An 11,721-nucleotide genomic window follows, 5' to 3' on the forward strand; every position below is an offset into this window, starting at 1 on the left:
CGCATTGAGCCTGCAGCACTGTCAACAAGACCGTCCATTTGGGAGGGACGAAGGTTAGCATAGGAGTCCTCAGTTGTATTGAGACATGGCATTGAATTTAATGCCGATGGAATCACTTCCTTAAATTTAGCAACAGCACTATCAGATAGATATCTGGTGTAAGCTTTTTTGCCTAATGGCGTGTAGTCCAGTAATAGGAATTCAGAAGTTATTAAATAATGGTCTGATAACAAAGGATTCTGTGGAAAGACAGTTAGATGTTCAATTTCAAGTCCATATGTCAGAACCAGGTGGAGGGTGTGATTAAAACAGTGAGTGGGTTTCTGTACCCTCTGACAGAAGCCAATCGAATCCAATAAAGAGGTAAATGCAGCACCAAGGCTATCCTTATCAACGTCCACATGAATATTAAAATCCCCTACGATAATGACTTTGTCTGTTTTAAGGACTAAACCTGATAAAAACTCTGAGAATTCAGATAAGAATTCAGAGTATGGACCTGGAGCGCGATAGACTATAACGAATAAGACTGGCTTCAGTGTTTTCCAGGTTGGGAGTGAGAGACTCAGAACGAGGCTTTCCAATGAGTTATAATCCAGTTTAGGTCTAGAGTTCATCAACAGGCTTGAGTCAAAGATGGCTGCAACTCCACCTCCTCGGCCGGTGCCTCGAGGGATGTGAGTATTAGTGTGACTGGGCGGAGTGGATTCATTCAGGCTGACATACTCTTCATGACACAGCCAGGTTTCTGTCAGACACAGTAGATCAATATGATTCTCTGATATTAGCTCGTTTACTAATACAGCTTTAGATGACAGAGATCTGATGTTTAACAGTCCACACTTCATTGTTTTGGCCTATAGCAGTGGTGGTCTTAAGTTTTTATTAATGACTCCTCTCCTGTTTACTTTTGATTGAATTCATTTAAGTGGTCGGGGGGGGGGCAGACACAGTCATTATGGGGTTTTGGGTGGGTAACTGCTCCAATGGAAGCGCAGAGAAGCGTGTAGGACTGCGACTCTGCCTCCTGGTCTGGACTCTGGCCAGGATTCATATTATATTTTTTATTATTATATAGTTATTAATTCACCAATGCAATACATATATATTTGTACATACTTCTCATTTCTAAATCTACGCTACTTTTCTACTCTTGCATGGGAGCACCTGTAACTGTGTAATTTGGGGGAGACAACACAGAGGACGCGTATTGGAGAGACATTTATTGTGAAGGTTGAAACGGCCGGAAGTTCTTCGACGCGTTGTAGCTAGCCTGACGCTGGTGAACCGGAGCGAAGTGCGCCGTCCGGTCCGCTAGAGGATCATTAAACTAACAGAAACAACCCGAACATAAAGTCTGTCAGAGACTTTAAAGTGAGCGGAGCAGCTGTAGAGAAGCTGCGCGCCTGTCTGACAAACTCTAACACATTTAAAGCCACAGTTCAGGTCGAGCGGACTGAAGTTCATAGCTATGTTAGCTAACTGACGTTATATTATGTTGCCCAAGTAGCTACCGAAGCTAACAGGATTAGCTCTTTGGGCTTAACACAAGCTAAAGGTGGTTAAATGGCTGTGAAGCGGAGCACCTAGTCGGGCCAGCCTGGAGAGCTGCAGAGGTGAGTGGTTGTCGTTATAACGCGACACATCTGCTCCAGTTTAAAGCTAACTGTTAGCCAAACAGCGTGTGGAGAGTGACGACACGTCCAGGGTGGTAAACTAACGTCACACGACTGCATCACCTGTAATTAAAGGGAAACTTGCACGTGTTCAAAAACTGTTGGTTTACCAAATCAGTCTAGACAAACCAGAACAGCACGCCAAACTCCATTGATAATTCTTGAAATTTAAGATTTGAGTCCCATTGCAGCAGAGACTAATGCTGGTTTATGGAACAGCTCTTAACCAGCCCGATCAGCCTGTTGTCCCATTGAGAAGGACAGTAATGGATAACTGTCATTGAAGGCCTACTGTACTCGCACATTAATATCTCTAGAGCTAAATCAATATATGTCCTGATATTAGCTTGTTGCAGATATATTGGTATTGTGTATAAGTCGAGAAACTTCAGTGCAGAAATGACCTTTGCTCCGTCGCAATTTCCCCCCCGGGGATCAATAAAGTATTTCTGATTCTGATTGGCAGATTATTTTCTTGATAAATTTTTCGCTTGGTCTGTAAAACATCGGATTACTGCGAGTTGTTTCACTATGTTCTGACATTTGATAGAGTAAACAAGGAATTGATTAATCAGAGAAAGTACTGACTAATATTGGAAACACAAAAATAATTATCCTTAATCAAACACCCACTGCTATTGAAAATGTTCTAATGAAGCTTGGACAGCAGGGGAGGCACTCTGATGATGTCAGGTGTGTTGTAGAGATCAAACATGTGATCTTGCCGTCTGTTTGAAGTGTTTGGTCCTCTGCTGTGTTTGTCCAGGATGCTCCAGGGGCCGTACAGCAGCCTGGACCGGGACCGTCCCCTCATCCGGCTCCCTTTCACCAGCTTCATTGTGGGGATGGTTCTGCTCCCTCTGACCGGCCTCATCGCCTGCCTCTTCATCTCACTCATGTACCACTTTGAGGACGCCACGTACACACACTGCCATGTGAGTGGTCACTGATGTGGAAGGAGTGAACTGTTTGGAAGCATCCATGTCAGTTTGTGTTTTGACAACATGATGGAAATATGATCTGATGTTTCCAGCTCTTCACTCTCAGTCACAGCTTCATGTACGCCAGCATTTATTCATCAAGTCTGTTTCTGGTTTGACCCTCAGACAGGAAACACTTCTTAAACATTTTTTAATGCACAAATTGAAAACACTTAAAAACAGACCTGATGACAATAATACACTGTGAAACATAACAACGTGATTCACTGGAGAAAACACAAACCACCAAACTCTAAATGAGATGTGGAATAAATAATCAAATCTTTGATCATCCCTCTGTGTTTCTTTTAGACATGCTGAAGTCAGCACCTGTGTGTTCTTTCTTTTTGTCCAACCAGGTATCAAACTACCTCCCGTCCATCAGCGCCGCCATCAGCCGCCTGCCGGAGCGCTACATCTGGCGCTGCTGCATCGGCCTGCACTCGGCGCCGCGCTACCTGCTGGCCGCCACCTATTTCAAGTTCTACCGCGGCCGCTTTGCCAAGAGGCTGCCGGAGCTGCTGCTGAGCGGCCTGGCTCTCCTCTGCAACCTGGCTGAAAACACCGGCCTGCTGCTGCTCACATACGTGTCGTCCACCGAAACCTACAGTGAGTAGAACCGTCCGCCAGAGACCGGCAGAGACCGGCAGACCCGGTCCTCCAGTCAGGATCCAAACATCATTGAACTGTGTTTCTGTCCGCAGGCCTCCATAAAAACGGTTTCATCGTGTTCATAGGGAGCTCGCTGCTGCACATGCTCATTACATGCAGACTGTGGCAGGTGATCAGGAGACACTATGTGAACCCAGAGGTAAACAAGCCTGTCTGTCTGCCTGTCTGCTTGTCTGCCTGCCTGTCTGTCTGTCTGTCTGCCTGTGTGCCTGTCTGTCTGTCTGTCTGTTATTTGTATAATTAAACAGTGAACCATTATAAATGAAGTGTTTGTACCTGTTGTTCATGTGTATTTCTCTGTGTATACTGTATGTAGTATATATAGTATATATACAATATAAGCTTGTTCAAAGATTTATGAAGAAGATAAGAAGGAAAAGAAAGACATCTGTCCAGATATAATATATATACGATATGTATATAAACAAAATAAAAACTAGCTATTATTGTTTTTCTTACTGAAACCACTTCTTCCTTCTTCTTCATGCCATTCTGAATTCTCTCCTCACTTTCATGCCATTTGCTCCTGGTTTGAATTTTCCTTTTTGTTTCTGTAACCAAAGCTTTTGGTGAATATATATGTGTGTATTATACGATGTGTATGTATCATTCTTACACTGAGTTAAAAGAAATTCTACATCCAAAACATCGTAGTGAATGTAGTACTGAAGAAAGAGCCTGCTCGCTGATCTGAGCTCAGTTAGTGTTTGTTGACGGTGTATTTGACGTGAAGTCACGAGAGTCGACTGATCAGTGAACAGATTTGACTTAGTTCAGTGTGTTCAGAGGTGGAGGAAGTATTCAGATCCTTTACTGCAGTAAAAGTACTACTACCACAAATACTACAAATACTCTGTTCCAGGAAAGTCCTGCATGTAAAATGTTCCTGCAGTAAAAGTCTGTGAGTATGATCAGTAAACTGTCCTTAAAGTACTCCAGCAGTCAGATGTCCTCCTGTGACTGTCCCCCTGTGATTGTCCCCCTGTGATTGTCCCCCTGTGATTGTCCCCCTGTGATTGTCCTCCTGTGACTGTCCCCCTGTGAAATTTCCCCCTGTGATTGTCCTCCTGTGACTGTCCCCCTGTGATTGTCCCCCTGTGTCTGTCCCCCTGTGATTGTCCCCCTGTGTCTGTCCCCCTGTGATTGTCCCCCTGTGATTGTCCTCCTGTGACTGTCCCCCTGTGATTGTCCCCCTGTGACTGTCTTCCTGTGTCTGTCCCCCTGTGTCTGTCCCCCTGTGACTGTCCTCCTGTGATTGTCCTCCTGTGATTGTCCTCCTGTGATTGTCCCCCTGTGACTGTCCCCCTGTGATTGTCCCCCTGTGATTGTCCCCCTGTGACTGTCCCCCTGTGATTGTCCCCCTGTGATTGTCCTCCTGTGATTGTCCCTGTGTCTGTCCCCCTGTGACTGTCCCCCTGTGACTGTCCCCGTGTCAGTCCCCCTGTGACTGTCCTCCTGTGACTGTCCCCCTGTGATTGTCCCCCTGTGACTGTCCCCCTGTGATTGTCCCTGTGATTGTCCCTGTGACTGTCCCCCTGTGATTGTCCTCCTGTGACTGTCCTCCTGTGACTGTCCTCCTGTGATTGTCCCCCTGTGATTGTCCCCCTGTGATTGTCCCCCTGTGATTGTCCCCCTGTGATTGTCCCCCTGTGACTGTCCCCCTGTGATTGTCCTCCTGTGTCTGTCCTCCTGTTATAGATTCTGTCATTAGAGGATTATTCCTCATCATTAATGTGAAGCAGGATGTTACTGTTGGAGCTCATTCTGAACTATCAGCTAATGATTATTAGTTCACTATGGGTGATTATTTTCTCCATTAATCGATCGATTGTTTGGTCACAATGACCCAGAGCCCAAAGTGACGCCTTCACAAAGCTGATTTCACCTGCAGGGGGCGCCGCAGAGCCGGTTCATTCAAATACTGTCAGTGAAACAGACAGACAGAGGAGGGATTAGGAGATTCCACTGGTCCTTGAAGAGTTTCAGGGAGTGCTTGTGGAGGTTTTTACTGTCCTTGGGGAGGTTTTGTGGGGCTTGAAGGGCTACTAGAGGATCATGTATCATTGGGGGGAGGTCTGGTTCTAGAAGTGCTTGAAGGGGCTTTTGGTTGACTTTGAAAAGGTTTGGGGTCGTTAAAGAGGTTCTAGGAGTGCTTGAGGACATTCTAGGTTCTGTAGGAGGTTCCAGGCTTGCTTGATGGTGTGGTGAGTGTCCACATAAGGAGGATCATGTGGGTCTTGAGGAGGTCCCAGAAGAGTTCTAGAGGTGCTTGAAGGGTTTCTTGAGTGTCCTCACGTGGGCCCTAGTCCTGGTTCCAGGAGCTTTCATGGAGATCCCTGAGGACATTTGTGGTGCTTGAAATGACCAAGGAGTTCTTGAGGAGGTCCTGCGGTGGTTTTAGGAGGGTTTTTCTTGTGTTTTTTGTGGAGGTTGTAAAGACTTGGAGTGTTTCAGGATGTTAAGGTCCTTTAAGGGGTTCTGAAGGTTGGGTCCCCAAGGAGGTTTAATTGATGTTTTATAAGGTGCTTGTGGTCTTTGAAGAGTGTTTGTGGTACTTGAAGTGGCTCAAGGAGTGCTAGAGGAAGATCAGGAGGTCTTTGAGGAGGTTTTGGGGTCCTTGAGAATGTGTGTCATGAACTGCGTGAGAGCCACAATTCAATTCAATTTTATTTATATAGCGCCAAATCACAACAAAAGTCATCTCATGACACTTTACAAAATAGAGCAGGTCTAGACCGACTCTTTATAATGTTATTACAGAGACCAACAGGTCCCACCATGAGAAGCACTATGGAGACAGAGGACAGGAAGAACTTCTTTTAAGAGGCAGAAACCTCGAGCAGAACCAGACTCTAGATGGGGGGTCATCTGCTTTGACCGGTTGGGTTTGAGAGAGAGATAGACGTAGAGACACAGATAGACAGACAGACAGACAGGCAGGCAGGCAGACAGACAGACAGACAGACAGACAGACGTGTATGGCAGCACTAGCAGTAGAAATAGCAGCTATAATTATAATAATACTGGAAATATGACTGATAATAGTAGTTACATCTGTAATAATAGCTGAGATTAATAATAGCAATAACAGCTTTAATAGTAACAGAACTACGACTAAACACAATAACTGTAGTGATGAGAGTCAGGCAGGCCCATGGCGGCAGCAGCCAGGCGTACCAGGACCACGATCCACAGCAACCTGCGAGACGACAAAGCACAAAGATATAAAGTTAGTAACATGCATTGGACTGTGATGAATGTGTAAAGATGAAGAGGGAGAGGAGGAAAGCTCAGTGCATCATGGGAAGTCCCCCAGCAGTGTAGGCCTATAGCAGCATAACTAGGGGTTGGTCCAGGCAGGCCTGAGCCAGCCCTAACTATAAGCCTGATCAGAAAGCAAAGTTTTAAGCCTACTCTTAAAAGTAGAGAGTGTGTCTGCCTCCTGGACCCAAACTGGGAGCTGATTCCACAGGAGAGGAGCTTGATAGCTGAAGGCTCTGGCTCCTGTTCTGCTTTTGGAGACTCTAGGAACCACAAGCAACCCTGCATTCTGGGAGCGCAGTGCTCTAGTGGGGTAATAGGGTACTATGAGCTCTTTAAGATATGATGGTGCCTGACCAGTAAGAGCTTTGTAGGTGAGGAGAAGGATTTTAAACTCTATTCTAGATTTTACAGGGAGCCAGTGCAGCGAAGCTAATACAGGAGAAATATAATCTCTTTTCCTGGTTCCTGTCAGTACACGTGCTGCAGCATTCTGGATCAGCTGGAGAGTCCTCAGGGACTTATTGGGACAGCCTGATAATAAGGAATTGCAATAATCCAGCCTAGACGTGACAAATGCATGGACTAATTTTTCTGCATCTGTTTGAGACAGGATCTTCCTGATGTTTCAATGTTACGGAGGTGAAAGAAGGCAGTCCTTGAAGTTTGTTTTACGTGGGAGTTAAAGGACATGTCCTGATCAAAGACAACTCCGAGATTCCTCACGGTGGCGCTGGAGGCCAGGGCAATGCCATCTAGGGTAACAATATTCTTAGATACTGTGTTTCTGAGGTGTTCAGGGCCAAGAACAATAACTTCTGTCTTGTCTGAGTTCAACATCAGATAATTACAGGTCATCCAGGTCTTTATGTCCTTAAGGCATGCTTGGAGCTTGGCTAACTGATGAGGTTCTTCTGGCTTGATCGATAAATATAGCTGGGTATCATCTGCATAGCAATGAAAATGTATGGAGTGTTTTCTAATGATATCTCCTAAAGGAAGCATATATAAGGTGAATAGTATTGGTCCAAGCACAGAACCTTGTGGAACTCCATGACTGACTTTGGCGTACATGGAGGATTCATCGTTAACAAACTGAGATCGATCTGATAAATACGACTTAAACCAGCTTAGTGCGGTTCCTTTGATACCAATTAAGTGTTCCAGTCTCTGTAATAGGATATGATGGTCAATGGTGTCGAATGCAGCACTAAGATCTAACAAAACAAGTACAGAGACAAGTCCTCTGTCTGATGCAGTTAGAAGGTCATTTGTAACTTTCACCAGTGCTGTCTCTGTGCTATGATGAGCTCTGAAACCTGACTGAAAGTCCTCAAGCAACCTATTGTCATGTAGAAAGTCACACAGCTGGTTGGCGACTGCTTTCTCAAGAATCTTGGAGAGAAAGGGAAGGTTAGATATAGGTCTATAGTTGGCTAAAACCTCTGGATCAAGAGTGGGCTTTTTAAGAAGAGGTTTAATTACAGCTACTTTAAAGGACTGTGGTACGTAGCCTGTTAATAAAGACCGATTGATCATGTCTAGTAAAGAAGTGCTGACTAAAGGTAAAACCTCTTTGAGCAGCCAGGTTGGGATGGGGTCTAAGAGACAAGTTGATGGCTTAGATGAAGAGATAGTTTTAGTAATTTGGTGAAGGTCAATGGGAGAAAAGCAATCTAAATATACATCAGGTTTTACAGCTGTTTCTGAGAGTCCTGTGTTTGAAGGTAAGATACCACCTGAAGACAGGAGGTGATCAATTCTGTCTCTAATAGTTAGAATTTTATCATTAAAGAAGCTCATGAAGTCATTACTGCTGAGGCTTATAGGAATACATGGCTCAATAGAGCTGTGACTCTCTGTCAGCCTGGCTACAGTGCTGAAGAGAAACCTGGGGTTGTTCTTGTTCTCTTCTATTAATGTTGAGTAATAGGCTGCTCTGGCTTTACAGAGGGCCTTCCTATAAGTTCTAAGACTATCTTGACAAATTAAACGTGATTCCTCCAGTTTGGTGGAGCCAAGTTTCCTTTCAAGTTTCTGCACTGTTTGCTTTAATTTGCGGGTTTGGGTGTTATACCATGGAGCCGACTTTCTTTGTTTTATTATCTTCTTTTTAAGAGGGGCAATAGAGTCAAGTGTCTGTCGCATTGAGCCTGCAGCACTGTCAACAAGATCGTCCATTTGGGAGGGACTAAGGTTAGCATAGGAGTCCTCAGTTGTATTGAGACGTGGCATTGAATTAAATGCCGATGGAATCACTTCCTTAAATTTAGCTACAGCACTATCAGATAGATATCTGGTGTAAGCTTTTTTGCCTAATGGCGTGTAGTCCAGTAATAGGAATTCAAAAGTTATTAAATAATGGTCTGATAACAAAGGATTCTGTGGAAAGACAGTTAGATGTTCAATTTCAAGTCCATATGTCAGAACCAGGTGGAGGGTGTGATTAAAACAGTGAGTGGGTTTCTGTACCCTCTGACAGAAGCCAATCGAATCCAATAAAGAGATAAATGCAGTACCAAGGCTATCCTTATCAACATCCACATGAATATTAAAATCCCCTACGATAATGACTTTGTCTGTTTTAAGGACTAAACCTGATAAAAACTCTGAGAATTCAGATAAGAATTCAGAGTATGGACCTGGAGCGCGATAGACTATAACGAATAAGACTGGCTTCAGTGTTTTCCAGGTTGGCAGTGAGAGACTCATAACGAGGCTTTCCAATGAGTTATAATCCAGTTTAGGTCTAGAGTTCATCAACAGGCTTGAGTCAAAGATGACTGCAGCTCCACCTCCTCGGCCGGTGCCTCGAGGGATGTGAGTATTAGTATGACTGGGCGGAGTGGATTCATTCAGGCTGACATACTCTTCATGACACAGCCAGGTTTCTGTCAGACACAGTAGATCAATATGATTCTCTGATATTAGCTCGTTTACTAATACAGCTTTAGATGACAGAGATCTGATATTTAACAGTCCACACTTCAGTGTTTTGGCCTATAGCAGTAGTGGTCTTAAGTTTTTATTAATGACTCCTCTCCTGTTTACTTTTGATTGAATTAATTGAAGCGTTGGGGGGGGGGGGCAGACACAGTCATTATGGGGTTTTGGGTGGGTAACTGCTCCAATGGAAGCGCAGAGAAGCGTTGATATGACTGCGTTTCCAGATGTTAAACTGCAGTTTCCTCAGGAAATAGATGAGTAACTTCTGTCGGAACGTTATTTTGGTTCTTCCCTGTTTCAGTTACAGCAGATGTGACCAGAAGTCTTCATGCTGGCGCACATCGTGTGACTGCCGAGCTTCCAGGAACCTTCACCAGCTGATTCAAAGAGAACCGCCTCCTGTTGTATTCTCAGGGCTCCCACACTTCCTGGAGAACCTGGGATTATTTAACCCTTTGAAACCTGTTTTCAGAGCGAGTCTGTATGTGAGGGAGGAGACTGAGAACCATGTTGAAATGTTTTTTTTTCACTCTCTTCAGCAACACTCCAGCGGCGGACTCCGCCACTAACACTTCACTATACAGGGAGAAACTGTTACAGACCCAACGCATCACCACGTAGAAGCTTTAGAGCTGAAAAATTAGCTGATTGATCCATCAGGCCACTGACAGACAAACAATCTATAATCAATGAATCGTTCAATAGTAGCTTCTCCAATGTGCTCATCTGCTGCTTTTCTGTTATATATTATTTAAAGTTAAATATGTAAGACAAATTGATTAATTGAGAATGGAAATAATTATTTGCAGCTCTAAATGGTTTGATATCTCAAGACATCATGGACTTCACTGAAAACATCCAATAATGGTTCTGAAGAATGAGTTCACCATTAAATCAAATGCATTTAACTCCTCTGTGTGTCTCAGGAGGTGACATCCTATCGGTGGAAGGTGCGTCTCTTCCTGTTTAACGTCAGCTGTTGTCTGGCTGCTGCTTACTTCTTCAGACGCCACAACAAGTTCTGTGAAGAAGGAGGTGAGTGTCAGTCCTGCTCTGATTGGTCACAGGAGGAATCTCCTCACTTATTCACTTCCTGTCTCTGTTCTCCCCGCCTCCAGTCTACACCCTGTTCGCCCTCTTTGAGTACCTGGTGGTCTTCTCCAACATGGCCTTCCACTTGACGGCCTTATGGGACTTTGGGAGCAAAGAGTTGATCGTGGCCACGCCGCCTGAAGACAAACGATACTGAGCTGCAGCCTCACCGGTGCACTCTTAACAAAGAGACCGCGACAGTCCCCAAATTATGAACTATGGATCACAGAATAAGAAATAAAAGGACAACAAGAACAGCCGGAGTTCTGGTGCCACTGTGGAGTCTTTGCTTCAGAGTTCAGTCTGTAAAATGTCCTGAGGATCGACACCAGCTCTATGTGAGGGTCTATAATGTATAATCTATAATTTTATTTTACAGCAGGAGCCAGTGCCCCCCCACCGCAGCATTTAGAGCCTAACATAGTCTGCAGCGTCTGTCCTGAGATGGACCCGTTCTATCTGGTCACAAACTGAAGAGTAAGAACAACATGTGCTGCACTACTACTTGCTAGTTGTTTCCAGTCTTTATGCTAAGCTAAGCTAACTGTCTGCACAGACATGAGAGAGGTATCAGGAAGAGAGGACTCTCCTCTTTCACTTCCTCCTCATGTGATCTCTCAGCTCGTCCTGCAGGTTCAGCTGCAGCATCGTGCCGCTGTGCTGACGACAGAGGAGGTTCTTCACTGTCGGCTGTCGTGTGTTACTCATCAACACATGTTGGCTGCTGAGGGGACGGAGATCACAGGCATCCTGTTTCTAACACCGAAGGTCTCCAACTAGCAGCTCCGTGAGGCTGTAACGTTTATTACAGACCAGGTCGTGGATAAGAGTTGCACTAGTTAACGTGTAAAACACACGTCCGTATATACTTACGTAGTTCCCAGTACAATGATTCAGGTGTGTGTCTGCGGAGATTAACTTTGCATAATGTTACCTTATTTAGACCAGAGTTCATTTCATCAGCGAAAACAAAATCTACAAAATATATATGTTGACGACATTTTTTTTTACAACAAAACTAAAGCTAAATAAAAGGTTTATTTAGCGTTTGAACAATGTAAAATCTTCTGTCGACTAATAAAAACTAAACAGTA

At 44.5% G+C, this 11,721-nt stretch overlaps 1 protein-coding gene across 2 annotated transcripts; it reads left to right on the forward strand.

Moving 5' to 3' along the window:
• The first annotated feature begins 1,312 nt into the window (after positions 1 to 1,312).
• pgap2 (post-GPI attachment to proteins 2) lies at positions 1,313 to 11,721 on the forward strand. Of its 2 annotated transcripts, XM_070917506.1 has the most exons (6): positions 1,313 to 1,616; positions 2,443 to 2,611; positions 3,016 to 3,265; positions 3,361 to 3,467; positions 10,462 to 10,570; positions 10,654 to 11,721. In XM_070917506.1, exons 2-6 carry the CDS (start codon positions 2,444 to 2,446, stop codon positions 10,782 to 10,784), a joined length of 765 nt encoding a protein of 254 aa, XP_070773607.1. In that variant the 5' UTR covers positions 1,313 to 1,616; position 2,443; the 3' UTR covers positions 10,785 to 11,721. The 2 variants fall into 2 exon arrangements, with proteins under 2 accessions (XP_070773607.1, XP_070773608.1); XM_070917507.1 differs by lacking the exon at positions 1,313 to 1,616 and having other exon boundaries at positions 2,435 to 2,611.

This window comes from Enoplosus armatus, chromosome 13 (assembly GCF_043641665.1).
Source record: "Enoplosus armatus isolate fEnoArm2 chromosome 13, fEnoArm2.hap1, whole genome shotgun sequence".
Lineage (NCBI taxonomy): Eukaryota > Metazoa > Chordata > Actinopteri > Centrarchiformes > Enoplosidae > Enoplosus > Enoplosus armatus.